This window comes from Rhinichthys klamathensis, unplaced genomic scaffold (assembly GCF_029890125.1).
Source record: "Rhinichthys klamathensis goyatoka isolate OS25496 unplaced genomic scaffold, OSU_Roscu_1.1 h1tg000196l_1, whole genome shotgun sequence".
Classification (NCBI taxonomy): domain Eukaryota; kingdom Metazoa; phylum Chordata; class Actinopteri; order Cypriniformes; family Leuciscidae; genus Rhinichthys; species Rhinichthys klamathensis.
The window spans coordinates 7,467,628-7,487,576 of NW_026606722.1; the positions used below are offsets into that span (position 1 = coordinate 7,467,628).

Genomic DNA, 19,949 nt, shown 5'->3' on the forward strand with positions numbered 1-19,949 from the left:
TGATATGCTGGAGCACTGTCTATGAGCAGAATGGCGTCTAAGCGATTGTGGTGTTCTGTTCTTGGGTGTAATAACGAACACAGCAGTCATTTTAATGTTCCTAAATCCGAACCGCTGAAGACGCAGTGGCTGAGTTTGTTTTCGAAGGGAATATTCCCCACGAGCAACGTCAATGCTTTCATGTTTGCGTGAATCATTTCTCACCAGACTGCTTTATAAACGAGCGTCAGTATAAAGCTGGTTTTGCTAAGAAGCTGCTCATGAAAAAAGGATCGGTACCAGCTATTCGTGTTCCTGCTGAACCTCTAGAACAACTGAAGTGAGTGTAACGTTTTATTAAACTTTATATTAATATTTATATTAATCTTTGCAAATCGCTTGCACGCTTCACAATGAATGCGTCTAAGGTTTACACTTAGGGTACATTATGGCATGTTTTCTATGTATGATGTTCTCAATATAATTCATAATCCCACGTTTATACTGAACAACGCGTTATGGTTATTGTGTTATTGTGTTACAAACGGTGTACGCACAGAACAGAGAGGCGGGGTGAGCAAAGCTCATTATCATTTAAAGGCATATGCACTGAAACGGCGTGCTGAAAACAGAGCTGTTTTTGACCAGGTAAAATAAGTGTTTTCTTACAATACTAATGAGAATTTTTAATTAAAGTATATTACAAACTTTTAATTTAGATCCTAAAGAATCATATTAGCTTGTACAAAAATGGCATTATATGACCCCTTTAAATGTTTAATTTAGGTTCCAATACAATAGTATTTTAACTGAGAAAGTTCTGCACACTGTTTCCCATTTTGAAGCAGTCAATATGTCGGATATTAACCTCTTGTCAAATCTCAAAGGTCAGCTGGGCCTTTAGTTGATCTAATAGGCTCTGAGTTACATTGTCATGCTGATGAAATCAGGTAACCAGCTGAATCATGTACTTTCATTTACATGTTTTGTTCAAGAGTCCCCACCTCTATGTAACCCCTCCCCCTTAAAAAGGTATGTCAAGTACAATGTAAAGTTCCTTTAGTTAGACTTGGCTAAGATTTTTGGACGAAACAGACTACAGCAATACAACAGCAATAAAGAATCCTGCTTAAAAAGATACAACCGAGTCTCCTGGTCTTCGCTTCTGAGTTTCCTACACTTTAGAAGAAAAAAGTTCACAACAGAGTGTTAGTCATATATATTAGATTCTCGATCCATCCCTGTATATAGCACTGGTATATGGAGATGGATATCACAATACAAGCAAACTTAAGTTTATAATAACTGCTCGGGCACTAAATTAACCCATTTCGTGCCATTAAAGTGGATAGCAAAGTCTCACACTGGACCCAGTGTTAATCCTGAAGCCAGGATAGAGCGGTTGAGCAAATGCAGTCCGAATTTTGTGGATGAGATTCATTGAGTCTGTGATGCTGTAAAATGCCAAAATCCCTGCCGAGAAATCGACATAAACGCCAGCCCTGTGAGCCCACTGCATTTTGGGAATCTTAGTTTCCTTTCCACAGTGCCAGAATGTGTAGGTATCCTCAGAGCACACCAGACTCCACGACTGGGCGTTGTGTCCAAATGCACACTGGGTACTCTTTCCTTTCCTGCTGATGTCCTCATAGGACACTGCGATGTGCACAGGACCCTTCCCGCTCCACTCGGCCTCGAAGTAACAACGGCCGGTCACGCTCTCTCTGCACAGAACCTGGCTATAGTTATCAAACCTCTCGGGGTGGTCAGGAACGGACAGAGAAGTTTTGATGAACGTCACCTCTCCACTCTCTGAGCAAACGCTGAGGTTTCTGTGAGCGGTGTTCATGTCTAGAGTCAGGGGACCCGAATCTGAAATCCAGAGACGCAAGATATGAATTAACTTGACAGTTTCTCTGTTGTCAATTGTACTGATTTCTTGTTGCATGTGTGTGTGTGGGTGTGACTGTGTTACTTACATTCCAAGAACTCCTCCCTGACTTTGGGTTCAGGGGTAGGAATAAATTTGAGGTTTGACACTAATAAGACAAAATATAATCAGTGCAAGAATTTTGACCCTCTGATGGTCTTCTTTATGGGTTCATTCCTCATTAATGAGGTTTTAAAATAGGTTTTTATACAAAAACAGCTTTTTTATGTAAAATTCACTTTATAAAAGACCGACATTTCTAAATTTCATTTATGGAGATAACATGGATAACTGTACATGGTTTAGTGTAAAATTTCTGCCCTTATTTTGGAAAATGTAGTTTTAAAAGTAAAAAATTATCATTTTAGCCCCTAGATGGCTATAGAGCTCCACTATTTGCTATTTGACTAACTGAAAGATATCTTTTCACAAGTTTTTCCAGTTGGCTTCATATTTAAATATTATGACATCACAATTATAACAATAAAATTTGTCAAAGTTTAGCATTTTTTGAACTGAATATTTTTTTTCCAATAATGTTACATTATGATTAGAATCAAACCTGAAAAAGATACAAGTTGAGTTTTTCTTATAATTGTAAATTGATAAATGTCTTTTTTTCTTATAATTGTACAAAGGTAATCTATACTTCAGTTACGAACTGTAACAGAACAGATATGAACAGTTATATATTGAGTACAAATACATGACATGAACATCAAAATGCAATGAACTGAACAGCATAACAAATGAGCAAATAAAGCAGTAACTTTTGTCTCTCTCCCTCTCTCTCTCTCTGTGTGTGTGTGTATGTGTGTGAGTGTTCACATTGTCGATGTGTTTGTTGTGGTGGTTCCGCATTTTGGACTATTTTATGTGACAAATTATTAGAGAGCAGTTTTTATAGTCTCACAAATGTATTACTCTCTCTCTCTGTGTGTGTGTGTGTGTGTGTGTGTGCATGATAATTTTGCATTGTGTATGTTTTTAGCACTGTTAGAAGTGTGCCACTTCATTTCTGTCTATGTGTGTTCTGCGTTGTTTCTGATTTTGATGATGAATTTAGTCTATTTTGTTTGCGGGGTCTCCGAAGACCATGAGTGTGACTATTTTTTTCACGCTAATATAAAAACAAAAAAATCATTACAATTAAAAAAAAAAATTGTAGATCTAGAAAGGGTTGAGAGCTGTTTCAAGCCATTTGGACATATATTTTTTTTAATTCAGCAAAAGTCATTTGCGGGTTAAAAAGACCCCGAAGACCATCAGAGGGTTTTAACATTCATACTTATTGTACTTCAACTAATTTCAGCTTCTTTTATTATTTATAGTGTTTGGAATACTTGCATGTATTTACTGAATCTGGTATGAACTAGATACTGACAATAATTCTATAGTAAAAGTAAGAGAAACACACTTTATAAACATTTCGAACAATACAATATTGTCGTCACATGACCTCATCTCATTTAGGATTCGGTTGTCAACTCACTTATTCTTTTTCATTTTAAATTCAATAATTTTTCCATTTAATTTGTAAATAAATAAATAAACACATAATTATTTCATGTTAATTGTTTTAAACAATAGTATGCAACATTGTTGTCAAATGACCTCATCACATGTGGCATCCAGTTATCCTCTGACAAGTATAAGGAGTTATGCTTATGTTAAATATTTCATTTGTAAATTGAATAACATTGACAGATGAATAAATAAAAACTAAAGGAATTATTACACGTTAATTGTTTTGAACAATAGAATGCAACATTGTCACTTGACCTCATCACATGCTTGGAAATAAGGATTCTTTTTCTTAATATTTTTTAATGCAATCTTTATCAATTTAATTTTGTTAAATAAATAAAAATGTAAAAGTAAATTAGACTTTTGACAGTATTATCAAATAATGAATAAAATCAGATTATGGTTTTCAGTGATTTCCGAGGAACACTGTTGATATTTGAAATCAACCCAAACCAACACACTCACTTTATTGCTCCGCCCCCAAAATGCACAAACACGTAATGCAAGAGTGGATGTCTTTTTATCATAGCTAAAATGATGAGCAAAATGATGCTTTGGCAAAAATAAACCTCAAAATGACGAACGGACAGCCCAGCCCTGTTTGTTTGAACCGTGAGAGGCATCAAAGCTTACTATAACCTACGTCATACACTTACATTGTCAAGTGTTACTCTTCTGGCGTAAGTCGACTTGCGTAGGCCGTCTGCCGGAAGCTAGTTATTTTCATATGATCATAACCCTTCTTTTTCCAGTGATATTCCTCTGACATTTTCTCTTTTGTAATGTCTCTCAGTCGTCTCTTTTTCTACAGTCTTTCTTCAAATCTCCTTCTTTCTCACTCTCTCTCTCCTCCCCCGTTATGAGTGGACACGCCCCCTACTGCTGATTGGCTATTGTGTTGTGCTGCTCAGTTTGATTCACTTTCAACAGCGTTTCTCAGAAATCGCTTACTGCACCATCCAAGTATTCTATGCAGATATACTGCAGGAACAGTAAGAATCGCATAGTTCGCATGCTATTCCAAACATAATCATTTGACGACTCACCTTTTTTTGATAATTTCTCAAATTTTTTCAGGCATAGATCTTTAATGTCCTCAGTCAGAACTGTGAGTTTTCTTGACACCATATCGAAACAGAAGTCTGGATTGGCTAGAACTGCAGGAGTGGTCACCAACTCTGGCAGACTACACAGTGTTTCATAACTCTGAGGAATAGAATTCAATAAACTCTTAGATCGATTTCACAGATGACAAGTACCCAAGTGGTACCCAAAAGCACTGATGTTACCTTGAGGAACTGGGTTTTATCATCAAGGCGTGCAATAGTGTCGTATTCAGCATCTCTCCTCTTGAACTCTGAGATCTCCTGCTCTAGTTTCTCCATAAATCCATGTGCCTCGTCTAATTCCGTCTGCTCCTTTGCTTTGATCATCTCCGTCGCCTCAATACAAAGAGCTTCAATGGACTGAATCAGCTCAGTCAAGATCTTCTCCGTATCCTCCACCGCTGCCTGGGCAGAGCTCTTTTTGACAACATACAGAACCAGAGAAGTGATGAGAGTGCAAAACCTTTCTGCTTACTTTTAAGTTGATAACCCACACCATCCCGCTTCTCCATCAGGACTTTCCACGTCCCCCTGGCGGTAATGAACTCACCCTGAGGGACAGTACGGCTTGACTCAGATCCTGTAGCTCCGTCTCGCGCTCCTTTATGACCTGCTGGAATCTCCTCTGTGAATGCTTAAGCTCTTGCTGCAGACCAGAGATGATACACATTACACACATAAAGAAACATTCATACACTCTTAAAAAAAAAAAAAAAAAAGAAGTTCTATTTTAAATTTTAAAATGGTTTATGCAAAAAAAAGTTTATTAAGAGGTTATTTCAATAGTGATAAAGTATGTTTTAAATAAATTTAAATAAAATTAAACAATTAAGTATAATAAATCCATAAAATTATCTCATGATGGGATCCCCTAAAAGGGTATATCTGACAGAACCCTTTAGGGTTCTATATATATATAAAACCTTTTCATAAGAGTCTACAATAACTTATTTTTGGAACACACCTCTTCTGTGATGAACATGTTTTTAAATTCTGATTAAAATTCATTTTGATATATATTGAGGCATAATATCAAAAATCAAAAGATGTCCTTTTATCATAATGAAGGAAAAAGTCTAAATAAAAGGATGGAACTCTTGAATTTTTTTATTATTATTTATTAGGGGGGAAAAAGCAGTGAAGCAGTTTTGTTAAAATAATATAAATATTTGAGAAACTTTCAAAGTACGACCAACATCCTGAGTAGTATTAACATAAACCATGTGTCAAAAAAGGTGTTTTATGACTTGATTTATGGCCCTATGTTGGTACAGAGTTGTGTGCCTGTCACTCATGACTGACATGTGTCAGTCATGACTGTCGTAGTGTTCTTGTATCAAGAAAACAGTGTTTCTGATTTACGGTGGTAGCTGACAGGCTCCTGTATGTCTAGGAAGTTTGGAGCCGTGTGACATCCTCCTTTGGTGAGATCCGGGAAACTTTTAAAAGACAAAAACCTTTTGTTTGATTTTATGACCATCTTTTGGTAGATTTAGGCACCCCTTGTCACTCATGATTGACAGAGACTCCATGTGTCAACAAAAATCTGGGCTCCTTCCAGTCAGCTGGGGGGAAACTGTTGCTGATTGTATTTTCCTTTGATTGTTGGGGGTGAAATTCACCCAAGCAGGTATCACGTAATGGTGGCACCCTGAGTGTTGAAAACCTTTGTTGTAGGGTAGCCTATATGTTAATTGAGTCAAAACATTTGAGTCAAGGCATTCAGGAATACCATTAGCCCTACGTGTGTGTGTGTGCGTGTGTGTGTGTGTGTGCCACAGTAGGATGTAGTACCTGAACTATAGGTTTATGTTACCTAAGACAAAGAATCAAAACATTTTTCTAAAATCACAGTTAAGGTGTTTACAAGTGGAACTGGTGGGGGAAGAGTGCAACCTAAATGGGTTTGTTAATGGTTTTACGACAGTTGCTTAGGCTGGATGTTTAAAGAATGACACTTCATCAAAAGCTTTCTGGTGATTCTCTGGGCTCGCACACAAAAAACATTTTTAGTGTATATCAATTTGGTCGTTACTTTTGTTATTTTAGTATTTTTTAAAGAAAATGTTTTAGTTTTTACCCCAACCCATAGTGTATGTGTGTGTGTGTGTGTGTGTGTGTGTGTTGCAAAACAACAACAGATTTACATATTTTACTTCAAACTAAGAGATTTTAAATGTTCAGACATTTATACATTTGTTTGCCACAAAAAGCAAGGAAAGTTGTCTATTTTCTTTAAATAAAACTTTTACTTTATTGTATTCTTTAAAACAGACTGATAACCAGCAACTAGTATTAGAACTGTAGCCGAGCAGTTTACTCACACGAGTAAAACACAATTTTCACTAGAAAATGTATGACTGAACCTTTTTCTTTTGACAAACCTACATTTCAAATTATACCTGTTACACAACCACACATTGATTCCTAAGATCCGGGGGCACAGTGCAAACAAGCAAAAGTCAAGAAATCAAATCTTAGTGTAATCTCTGTGAGGTCAGAAAACAAAACTTTGTTGAGTGATCCAGATAAATCTTTATGCTACAAAACATCATAGAAGTCACTAGCACTTTAAACATCCAGCACAAAATTAAAGAGATGAGCTCTATTACACATCCTCCAAAAATGTGTGTGTGTGTGTGTGTGTGTGTGTGTGTGTGTGTGTGTGTGTGTGTGTGTGTGTGTGTGTGTGTGTGTGTGTGTGTGTAAATAGTACTGCTAAACTCTTTGTGCGTATTTTTACACGCTAACATATTTTGACAGGGGGTATTTCACACCGCAGTGATACAAAGTTTTCACACTCTTGAATAACTTTCAAACATAATCTTTATATAGTTACTGTATGTGTGTCCAAAAACATCTGTAAGATTCAAAAGACCAAATCAGTAAGAAAAGAGGGCACAGCATACATTGAAAAGCAAGATTTATAATAAATACACAAAATCCATTTGTGAACAAATGTGAAAGTTGGTACATTTTGTTTTGTAAGTAGTGTTTTTATCACTCCACTAGTGTTATTCGTCTTATTCAGATATTTTGTAAAAATATTTTGTTTGTTGGACTCTTCTTTGAGAACTGTCAACATTCAGTGTTTATAGGAATAAATGTAAATTAAGAATTTAAGTGATAGTATTTCTGCTTCAGAGTGTTTGACTAAATTGATATTTCTTGCAATGCAACTTTACAGCTATCTATAATTTCAGTTTACACAAAGCATCAACACGAAAAATAAGTTATGCTTTTAGTTTAAGTTTTACACTTAATCTGTTACAACTGAATCGCATCTGACTATTGCACTGAGAGCTATACATTGATTCATTTCATCAACTTTAATAATGGTAAATAATGTTCCACACTCTGGCAAAATGAAAAGAAGTAATGAAGTGTGCATAAATCACCATGTAAATTCAAGACCCCAAATCACTAAGAAAATAAATTACGCCATACAGACATTGTTTATGATGCATACATAGAAAACTCAAATGTTGAGCAATTTGTACTTTTGTTTCATGTTTTGTAAATATGGTTTTGCAAAGGCTTTTTTAATCGCACCACTAGACATAGTCATCTTGTTGAGATGACACTGGTCACATTTCTTTCTTTTTTTGTTTTTGTTTTAGGTGAAGACAGAAACGATGTAAGTTTATGCTGTTCCGCACATGGGAAAACATGTGTGATGAACGCATGGCTTACATTTAAGAGGCTTTTTTTTTTTTTTTTTTTTTTTATAAATGACTGAACTTTCTCCTTTTGACAAAACCAGTATTTCATATTATATTATACTTAATAGTATATTAAGTTGCTCAACGTCCCGCTTAGCATTAAAGATTAGTTTGTTTTTAATTGGTATCATCATCTTCTTTGACTCAAATAAAGTTACTATATGTGCTATAAATCTTCGTAATTTTTTTTTTTTTTGCTCTTCTGACAGATTTGTTAGAGGAACTATATGCCACAGTATTGTAATGCAAACACATTAAGAACAATAAAGTTACAGGTCCTTGTAAAGACTATGAGTAAAATTCAAACAATCGTTATACAGGATTTATGTTTGCACAAAAGGAAATACAAGAGGTAAATTTACTTCAACCGTGTGTACGGGGTATAAGAGGGTTGAAAAGCTGTTTATAATAAACACACATAAGTGTGCAAATGACGGTTCTATTACGCCGATAGATTTAGTCATCTTGTTCAGACAGCAGATGATACTGTTTCACAGTATGTATGTATGTAGGACTGTATGTTTTTAGGTGAAGACTTTTCTTAAAGAGCTGTCAACATTCTGCGTTTTATAGGAATAAATGACAATTCATTTAAGTAATAGTCTTTCTGTTTGAGAATATTTGACTAAGCTGATACTTTGTTTAGGTCAACTTCCCCCATCTATCTATGATGTGGTCTATATATGCTGTTTTACACTTAAAACCATACGGCAGAGTCACATTTGACTATTGCCCTGAGAGATGCGTATTCATTAAAGCATGAGGTTGTTAAACAAAGTTCCACACTTTGGTAAATCCTGCAGATAAAATTGCACAAAAGCAAATTCTAGAGGTCAAATTGAAAAAAAAAAAAAAAAAAAAAAAGTAAATACAACATGAGCCATTTAAAACAGATACAGAAGCCCTCTCTTCCGATCTATTGCTAAAGTTTAAGAATAAAATGCTGTTTAAGAACAGCATAAGAAAATTACACACATTTAAACCGATATTATTTTAGGTCTGTCTACGAAGAGGTCACAAGACATATAATAGGACCAACATGAAAAGTGAGACTTGATGTTTTTATGTTACATACATACAACTGTTACACTTAAAACAAAACCTATCGATTAGCTATATTATGAGTCAAGGTGTCACAGACACACAATTCGTCATGTTTGTCTTCACAATCGGGGATTCTTTAAGAAAAACAGTATGTGTCCATCATCAGTGTATACCAAATTTGTTTAACATATCTTCATTTTCCACAATTATAAATATTGATTAGCAACAGCTCAATGGTTACCAAATGCTAGTGAAGAGATTATCTACAGAATGTCACTGGCACATTAGTTAGCTATTAGTGATAGTGGCCCTGGTATCGTCACATCGCAGTGAGTACACATATAAACCACAAAGTTTTTGACTATGAAGCCAGGCCAAAAACAGAAAACGGCAATTAGTTGTAGCAGTATGGAGATTGAGTTATGTTCTTTGATTTTGCAAAGAACATAACAGCAGTATTCTTTTTGTAATGTCGGGTGTGATTGTAATGCTTGTGTGGTGTTTTCTTTACTCTTTCCCCATCGATGTCTGTTTCCCATGTCATGTTAGTGAACTCTAGGTCTTCTCGCCTTCTATTTGGTCATAAGTGACAGTATTCACATGAATTTGCATGATTTAATAACTTCGAATGCTGGGTGTTATATCCATATCTGTGTTACACAACATATTTTCAACACAAGCTGTTTATGTTGAGCGTAAGCATCGGTAAGTGTCAACATGTATGGAAAAGACCATTGTGTTACAGCAAAACCACTATCGGTGGAATGATATTGTAATGTATAGAGTTTTTTGCATTAATAAATTTGTATACATTAATTAACATTACCTCATTGTTTTAATTAACATTACCTCATTGTTTCTTGACATACGTTTATAACCGTGATCCAATTTTCACATCTCAAAGAATCTTACAGACGGAAAATGTTTATCCAGAATTTAGACTACTGTTAAAAAAAAAGTCGACGTGTAGGGATATATACAATCGGTGCATTGTATTTAATGTCACTATAGAGACAATTTAATGCACGCTTCAGGGGCTGAACTTTTAACATTTTAATATTTGGTAAAAGTTAACTTAGAGTCTGCACAAAAAGAAAAAAAGAAATTCCATCCTTTCTAAATGCATGTTATGGATCTATTGAGAACACCAGTGCCTATGTTTTGACCTTGTAATGTTTATTCAAATTTGTTGGAAAATCAAAAATACATGTAGGCTTTACTCAACTTTTTATGTCAACCGGTTTTACGTAGATGCCGCATTTAATTAACATTGTTTATTTCAGGTTACTTAATTTTCTTACATAACATTAATTCAATTTCATTTAGTGGAATCAGGTTAACATTCTTAATTTTGTCCAAAACTATTAAGTTCAATTATCCTAAACTGTTATATCCAAGGCATATATCCAAAGTAGTTGTTTTTTATTATTATTAAAACCACTTTAATTATTGTTAGCACGTCCTCACCCCCGGTCTACACTTTACCACAATGGTAACCTCCAAAAACACTAACACACCAGAAACTCTTTTAAATATAATCATAAAAGAACATTAAACATTGACATGTACCAATTTTTTATCCTGATGAAAATGATGGGAAGGGGGAAATCCTCTTCCTAGTTTTCTATATTTGCTATATTGCTATGGGTATGTAATCTCAACCCAAATGGATTAAGTAAAATGGTTGAAAAGAATCGTGTTGGATTAACTCCATTTACTTAAGTATATTGAACAAGCATCAAATGTTATTTTTGGTATACTGAAACATGAAAATATTGAGTTAAGTCAAACGCAACTGTTTCAAGTCAGATTAACGCAATGTATTGTGTTTGAATGAGAAAGCTAATACAACCGTGTTAAATGAAATTATTATTTTTTTGACTGAATTCTCTCTGGCGACATCAAGGACTTGTTGTTTATGCAGGACATAGTTATTTATGGCTTCCTGAAGACCACCCCCGTACACCGTTACAATGATCTCCAAGGATCTCTGAAATATTTAATCTTTTAAATCATGTAGTATTTTTTAAAATGCAGCAAAACAAAGAATGAAGATCATTAAATTATTACTCTACAAGAATCAATATGTACAATACCATTTTTAGCTTAGACACGGTCACGTAAGAATGATGACTTAAGTGGATAAACCTTTTATTTCAACATTAATTACATATACATAAAGTAAAACAATAACTCCATTTACAGGTGATCGAGCCAGAATAAGAAAAATCGCGGCATGCTATCATGTTTTGCTCCAGGATGAAGCTGACTAAAGTTTCAATAATTTCACCGACGTCACATAATTTCTCATTTTTTGAAAACAGTGACACACATAGATCTGTTACAAACGTACACATACATAGAACTCCAAACTCGTTACTACAATCAAACACCACACCCAGAACTTTTCTGAGAATTACACAGACTGGCTCGTTGGCATTAAGACACACAATCGTAACATCATGCCACGAATTTGTTAGGCCTCTTACAATCATTTCATTTTTGAGATTTGTTACACGTCTGGTATCTCCCGCACAGTCATTATTCGAATCACACGCACCATCGATGATCTTATGCATCAAGTCAACCATCTGGCCTCTAAAATAATCTTCAAACATAGTCTATTGTAGCTCTTAAACGGCACTCTTTGCTCGTGGCGCACTCGTACACTGTAGGCTTGTGCGCAGCATCTTCAGAACTCAGCGGGCAGTCGCGCTCCATCAAGCCTTTAGTTAGAAATTTTAAGATTTTTTTTTTAGAACAAAACTTCATGGATGGTGTAAACTTTGTCCCCTATTCGATGTTGAAAGATTCGGATAGTTCCTGGAATGTCATGTGATTGAGTCCTTGCAGCACAATCGTCCAAGTCTTGTGCATTAACACTCTGAAGTTTAGGTTTATGCGTCTGATCCTCCAAAGTGTTATTAGTCGAAGAAGCGCAATTTGTGTCATGCTCAGGTATAGGGGAATGTTGAAGCGGTATTTGGCAGTCCATGTAGCAATCAGACAATGTTCCTTTGATCGCTGAGATGTTAGTAGAGATGTCCACACTGGAACATGTACTCTCCTGTTAGGGCAGCTCTGTCAGCAGGTCACCAGAGCTCTGTGTAGCTCTGTGAGATTATCAGGGCGGATAATATAACCCCCTGCTGGAGGGGGTTGTCTTCAGGAAGCCATAAATAACTATGTCCTGCATAAACAACAAGTCCTTGATGTCGCCAGAGAGAATTCAGTCAAAAAAATAATAATTTCATTTAACACGGTTGTATTAGCTTTCTCATTCAAACACAATACATTGCGTTAATCTGACTTGAAACAGTTGCGTTTGACTTAACTCAATATTTTCATGTTTCAGTATACCAAAAATAACATTTGATGCTTGTTCAATATACTTAAGTAAATGGAGTTAATCCAACACGATTCTTTTCAACCATTTTACTTAATCCATTTGGGTTGAGATTACATACCCATAGCAATATAGCAAATATAGAAAACTAGGAAGAGGATTTCCCCCTTCCCATCATTTTCATCAGGATAAAAAATTGGTACATGTCAATGTTTAATGTTCTTTTATGATTATATTTAAAAGAGTTTCTGGTGTGTTAGTGTTTTTGGAGGTTACCATTGTGGTAAAGTGTAGACCGGGGGTGAGGACGTGCTAACAATAATTAAAGTGGTTTTAATAATAATAAAAAACAACTACTTTGGATATATGCCTTGGATATAACAGTTTAGGATAATTGAACTTAATAGTTTTGGACAAAATTAAGAATGTTAACCTGATTCCACTAAATGAAATTGAATTAATGTTATGTAAGAAAATTAAGTAACCTGAAATAAACAATGTTAATTAAATGCGGCATCTACGTAAAACCGGTTGACATAAAAAGTTGAGTAAAGCCTACATGTATTTTTGATTTTCCAACAAATTTGAATAAACATTACAAGGTCAAAACATAGGCACTGGTGTTCTCAATAGATCCATAACATGCATTTAGAAAGGATGGAATTTCTTTTTTTCTTTTTGTGCAGACTCTAAGTTAACTTTTACCAAATATTAAAATGTTAAAAGTTCAGCCCCTGAAGCGTGCATTAAATTGTCTCTATAGTGACATTAAATACAATGCACCGATTGTATATATCCCTACACGTCGACTTTTTTTTTAACAGTAGTCTAAATTCTGGATAAACATTTTCCGTCTGTAAGATTCTTTGAGATGTGAAAATTGGATCACGGTTATAAACGTATGTCAAGAAACAATGAGGTAATGTTAATTAAAACAATGAGGTAATGTTAATTAATGTATACAAATTTATTAATGCAAAAAACTCTATACATTACAATATCATTCCACCGATAGTGGTTTTGCTGTAACACAATGGTCTTTTCCATACATGTTGACACTTACCGATGCTTACGCTCAACATAAACAGCTTGTGTTGAAAATATGTTGTGTAACACAGATATGGATATAACACCCAGCATTCGAAGTTATTAAATCATGCAAATTCATGTGAATACTGTCACTTATGACCAAATAGAAGGCGAGAAGACCTAGAGTTCACTAACATGACATGGGAAACAGACATCGATGGGGAAAGAGTAAAGAAAACACCACACAAGCATTACAATCACACCCGACATTACAAAAAGAATACTGCTGTTATGTTCTTTGCAAAATCAAAGAACATAACTCAATCTCCATACTGCTACAACTAATTGCCGTTTTCTGTTTTTGGCCTGGCTTCATAGTCAAAAACTTTGTGGTTTATATGTGTACTCACTGCGATGTGACGATACCAGGGCCACTATCACTAAGAGCTAACTAATGTGCCAGTGACATTCTGTAGATAATCTCTTCACTAGCATTTGGTAACCATTGAGCTGTTGCTAATCAATATTTATAATTGTGGAAAATGAAGATATGTTAAACAAATTTGGTATACACTGATGATGGACACATACTGTTTTTCTTAAAGAATCCCCGATTGTGAAGACAAACATGACGAATTGTGTGTCTGTGACACCTTGACTCATAATATAGCTAATCGATAGGTTTTGTTTTAAGTGTAACAGTTGTATGTATGTAACATAAAAACATCAAGTCTCACTTTTCATGTTGGTCCTATTATATGTCTTGTGACCTCTTCGTAGACAGACCTAAAATAATATCGGTTTAAATGTGTGTAATTTTCTTATGCTGTTCTTAAACAGCATTTTATTCTTAAACTTTAGCAATAGATCGGAAGAGAGGGCTTCTGTATCTGTTTTAAATGGCTCATGTTGTATTTACTTTTTTTTTTTTTTTTTTTTTTTACAATTTGACCTCTAGAATTTGCTTTTGTGCAATTTTATCTGCAGGATTTACCAAAGTGTGGAACTTTGTTTAACAACCTCATGCTTTAATGAATACGCATCTCTCAGGGCAATAGTCAAATGTGACTCTGCCGTATGGTTTTAAGTGTAAAACAGCATATATAGACCACATCATAGATAGATGGGGGAAGTTGACCTAAACAAAGTATCAGCTTAGTCAAATATTCTCAAACAGAAAGACTATTACTTAAATGAATTGTCATTTATTCCTATAAAACGCAGAATGTTGACAGCTCTTTAAGAAAAGTCTTCACCTAAAAACATACAGTCCTACATACATACATACTGTGAAACAGTATCATCTGCTGTCTGAACAAGATGACTAAATCTATCGGCGTAATAGAACCGTCATTTGCACACTTATGTGTGTTTATTATAAACAGCTTTTCAACCCTCTTATACCCCGTACACACGGTTGAAGTAAATTTACCTCTTGTATTTCCTTTTGTGCAAACATAAATCCTGTATAACGATTGTTTGAATTTTACTCTTAGTCTTTACAAGGACCTGTAACTTTATTGTTCTTAATGTGTTTGCATTACAATACTGTGGCATATAGTTCCTCTAACAAATCTGTCAGAAGAGCAAAAAAAAAAAAAATTACGAAGATTTATAGCACATATAGTAACTTTATTTGAGTCAAAGAAGATGATGATACCAATTAAAAACAAACTAATCTTTAATGCTAAGCGGGACGTTGAGCAACTTAATATACTATTAAGTATAATATAATATGAAATACTGGTTTTGTCAAAAGGAGAAAGTTCAGTCATTTATAAAAAAAAAAAAAAAAAAAAAAAAGCCTCTTAAATGTAAGCCATGCGTTCATCACACATGTTTTCCCATGTGCGGAACAGCATAAACTTACATCGTTTCTGTCTTCACCTAAAACAAAAACAAAAAAAGAAAGAAATGTGAACAGTGTCATCTCTACAAGATGACTATGTCTAGTGGTGCGATTAAAAAAGCCTTTGCAAAACCATATTTACAAAACATGAAACAAAAGTACAAATTGCTCAACATTTGAGTTTTCTATGTATGCATCATAAACAATGTCTGTATGGCGTAATTTATTTTCTTAGTGATTTGGGGTCTTGAATTTACATGGTGATTTATGCACACTTCATTACTTCTTTTCATTTTGCCAGAGTGTGGAACATTATTTACCATTATTAAAGTTGATGAAATGAATCAATGTATAGCTCTCAGTGCAATAGTCAGATGCGATTCAGTTGTAACAGATTAAGTGTAAAACTTAAACTAAAAGCATAACTTATTTTTCGTGTTGATGCTTTGTGTAAACTGAAATTATAGATAGCTGTAAAGTTGCATTGCAAGAAATATCAATTTAGTCAAACACTCTGAAGCAGAAATACTATCACTTAAATTCTTAATTTACATTTATTCCTATAAACACTGAATGTTGACAGTTCTCAAAGAAGAGTCCAACAAACAAAATATTTTTACAAAATATCTGAATAAGACGAATAACACTAGTGGAGTGATAAAAACACTACTTACAAAACAAAATGTACCAACTTTCACATTTGTTCACAAATGGATTTTGTGTATTTATTATAAATCTTGCTTTTCAATGTATGCTGTGCCCTCTTTTCTTACTGATTTGGTCTTTTGAATCTTACAGATGTTTTTGGACACACATACAGTAACTATATAAAGATTATGTTTGAAAGTTATTCAAGAGTGTGAAAACTTTGTATCACTGCGGTGTGAAATACCCCCTGTCAAAATATGTTAGCGTGTAAAAATACGCACAAAGAGTTTAGCAGTACTATTTACACACACACACACACACACACACACACACACACACACACACACACACACACACACACACACACACACACACACACACACACACACACATTTTTGGAGGATGTGTAATAGAGCTCATCTCTTTAATTTTGTGCTGGATGTTTAAAGTGCTAGTGACTTCTATGATGTTTTGTAGCATAAAGATTTATCTGGATCACTCAACAAAGTTTTGTTTTCTGACCTCACAGAGATTACACTAAGATTTGATTTCTTGACTTTTGCTTGTTTGCACTGTGCCCCCGGATCTTAGGAATCAATGTGTGGTTGTGTAACAGGTATAATTTGAAATGTAGGTTTGTCAAAAGAAAAAGGTTCAGTCATACATTTTCTAGTGAAAATTGTGTTTTACTCGTGTGAGTAAACTGCTCGGCTACAGTTCTAATACCAGTTGCTGGTTATCAGTCTGTTTTAAAGAATACAATAAAGTAAAAGTTTTATTTAAAGAAAATAGACAACTTTCCTTGCTTTTTGTGGCAAACAAATGTATAAATGTCTGAACATTTAAAATCTCTTAGTTTGAAGTAAAATATGTAAATCTGTTGTTGTTTTGCAACACACACACACACACACACACACACACACACATACACTATGGGTTGGGGTAAAAACTAAAACATTTTCTTTAAAAAATACTAAAATAACAAAAGTAACGACCAAATTGATATACACTAAAAATGTTTTTTGTGTGCGAGCCCAGAGAATCACTAGAAAGCTTTTGATGAAGTGTCATTCTTTAAACATCCAGCCTAAGCAACTGTCGTAAAACCATTAACAAACCCATTTAGGTTGCACTCTTCCCCCACCAGTTCCACTTGTAAACACCTTAACTGTGATTTTAGAAAAATGTTTTGATTCTTTGTCTTAGGTAACATAAACCTATAGTTCAGGTACTACATCCTACTGTGGCACACACACACACACGCACACACACACACGTAGGGCTAATGGTATTCCTGAATGCCTTGACTCAAATGTTTTGACTCAATTAACATATAGGCTACCCTACAACAAAGGTTTTCAACACTCAGGGTGCCACCATTACGTGATACCTGCTTGGGTGAATTTCACCCCCAACAATCAAAGGAAAATACAATCAGCAACAGTTTCCCCCCAGCTGACTGGAAGGAGCCCAGATTTTTGTTGACACATGGAGTCTCTGTCAATCATGAGTGACAAGGGGTGCCTAAATCTACCAAAAGATGGTCATAAAATCAAACAAAAGGTTTTTGTCTTTTAAAAGTTTCCCGGATCTCACCAAAGGAGGATGTCACACGGCTCCAAACTTCCTAGACATACAGGAGCCTGTCAGCTACCACCGTAAATCAGAAACACTGTTTTCTTGATGCAAGAACACTACGACAGTCATGACTGACACATGTCAGTCATGAGTGACAGGCACACAACTCTGTACCAACATAGGGCCATAAATCAAGTCATAAAACACCTTTTTTGACACATGGTTTATGTTAATACTACTATCCTGAAAAGAATATAAAATAGAAAATTATGTCATATGGAGGATCCCTGCAGACCCCGACTGTTTAGACCCAAAAAATAAAAATATTTATAAATAAATAATTAATCAATATTTATAAAAAAATAACTAAATATATATATATATCTGTGTGTGTGTCTGTGATTTCTGAAGGATTATGTGACACTGAAGACTGGAGTAATGCTGAGAATTCAGCTTTGCCATCACCAGAAATTATTTCAATCATTTAAAACTTATTTTTCAAAAATGTTTTACTAAGAGTTATCTTTCTTTATGCTAAATACTTGGTTTTATTTTATGTTATCTAACACAATTATATTAATAAATTTGAGGATTAGAATATGTTTGAGGGTCAATGTATATTCACTACTGATCTTGATCAGTTTACTTCTGACTTATTCATGAAAGTAAATAGAAAAGTTGAACCTCTTATCAGGATAAGTTATTACAAAGTTTTAGCATCAAATGTAAAGTCAGATGAGAAGTCAGACACACCTCACAGAAGATGACGAGGTCATGCTTTTCTTTTGCAATGTCTTCATCATTCTTAACTCCAGGTAGGGTGTGGGAACGGATTCCAGTATGCCTCAGTCTCTCAACAACTTCAGCAAACAGAGTGTTTTTGTTGAGTGCAGGTCTCGGGGAGAAAGTTTGCCTGCACTGTGGACAGCTGCACAACTTCCTCTGGTTCTTCTGCTCCCAGAAGATCTTAATGCACTCCATGCAGTAGTTATGTCCACAAGGAATGGTTACGGGGTCTCGCAGGAGTTCCATACAGATGGGACAGCTGAACTGCTCCTGGTTGACAAAAATACCAGCCTCTTCTTCTGCCATAGTTAAAGTAAAAGACACAGACTGTCCACAGCAGCTTTGTGTGTGGAGAGAGTATGGCGTTTGCTTCAAGTGCCTCCCACTCGTAGTGACTGTATGGGGTTGTAATGGGAGGAGTTCATTGTGTAATGTGTCACTGTGTGGCCATGTTTCAGAGAAGTCACAGGCTTTATTAAGTCCCTATTAGATCATTGTTGTTGTTGTTTTGAAAATAATATTGTCATCTTTACTTCAAAAAGCACCGATTCACAGCTTTCAGTAGCTACACAAGCAAAGATTCTGGAAAGATGATCCAGGGATCATGGTGGTTCCAATGCATGTCTGTTCATGTCCACTGATGAATGAGTGCACAATGACTATGTCTTACAAGATGTTTTCTGGTTTATGTTTGCACTATTTATAGGACAAAATAAGGGTGTGTGGATATTTGATAAGTATGCACAGGGTGTGTAGTCTATCTATCTATCTATCTATCTATCTATCTATCTATCTATCTATCTATCTATCTATCTATCGGCATTTCTTTTTTTAATCAGATTTAAGTGTTGAAAAAAAAAAAGTCAAACCATTTTGAATGCAGAAAAAAAATAGTAATTTGTGAATTATAAGGAATACATAATAGAAATGGATAACAGATAGGCACTGTGGGGATTATACACATCTCGTACAACCAAAATTTAAATATTAAATTCACTTTAACATACCGGGCTATCGATGAAATCACCGTCTTTATATTTCAAGCTTCTTTGTGACTGACAGTAATATTATTCCACACTAGAGGCCGCTCTCGTCGTCACAGTCACAACCCATCGTCGTCACTACCGGTGAGTTTTTGACAGAGGCCGCGTCAAGCCGCACCGTGAATACAAAATAAAAGTAAAAAAAAACCCTGTCAATTTCAAAATAAACACCATAATATAATGCAGACTCCCAATTGTATTGCACACCAATATATCCTTGGTAGAGAAACCATCAATAGTAAGGAGTAACATATATCGTCGCGTGGTTCGAGTTGTGCGTGCAGTTCTGTAAAGCCGATGGCAGCTCACCCGTCTTCCTTTGGCTCATAACAGAAACTGAGTGGATGTAAGTTAACAACAAA

At 35.0% G+C, this 19,949-nt stretch overlaps 1 protein-coding gene across 1 annotated transcript; it reads right to left on the reverse strand.

Annotated features, from left to right (window-relative positions):
* Nucleotides 1-1,188: 1,188 nt before the first annotated feature.
* Nucleotides 1,189-18,933, reverse strand: ftr85 (finTRIM family, member 85). Its single transcript, XM_056262803.1, has 6 exons — nucleotides 18,512-18,933; nucleotides 5,093-5,188; nucleotides 4,726-4,959; nucleotides 4,483-4,642; nucleotides 1,959-2,018; nucleotides 1,189-1,851 (listed from the first exon to the last, which is right to left on the reverse strand). Exons 1-6 carry the CDS (start codon nucleotides 18,848-18,850, stop codon nucleotides 1,319-1,321), a joined length of 1,422 nt encoding a protein of 473 aa, XP_056118778.1. The 5' UTR covers nucleotides 18,851-18,933; the 3' UTR covers nucleotides 1,189-1,318.
* Between the last annotated feature and the right edge of the window lie 1,016 nt (nucleotides 18,934-19,949).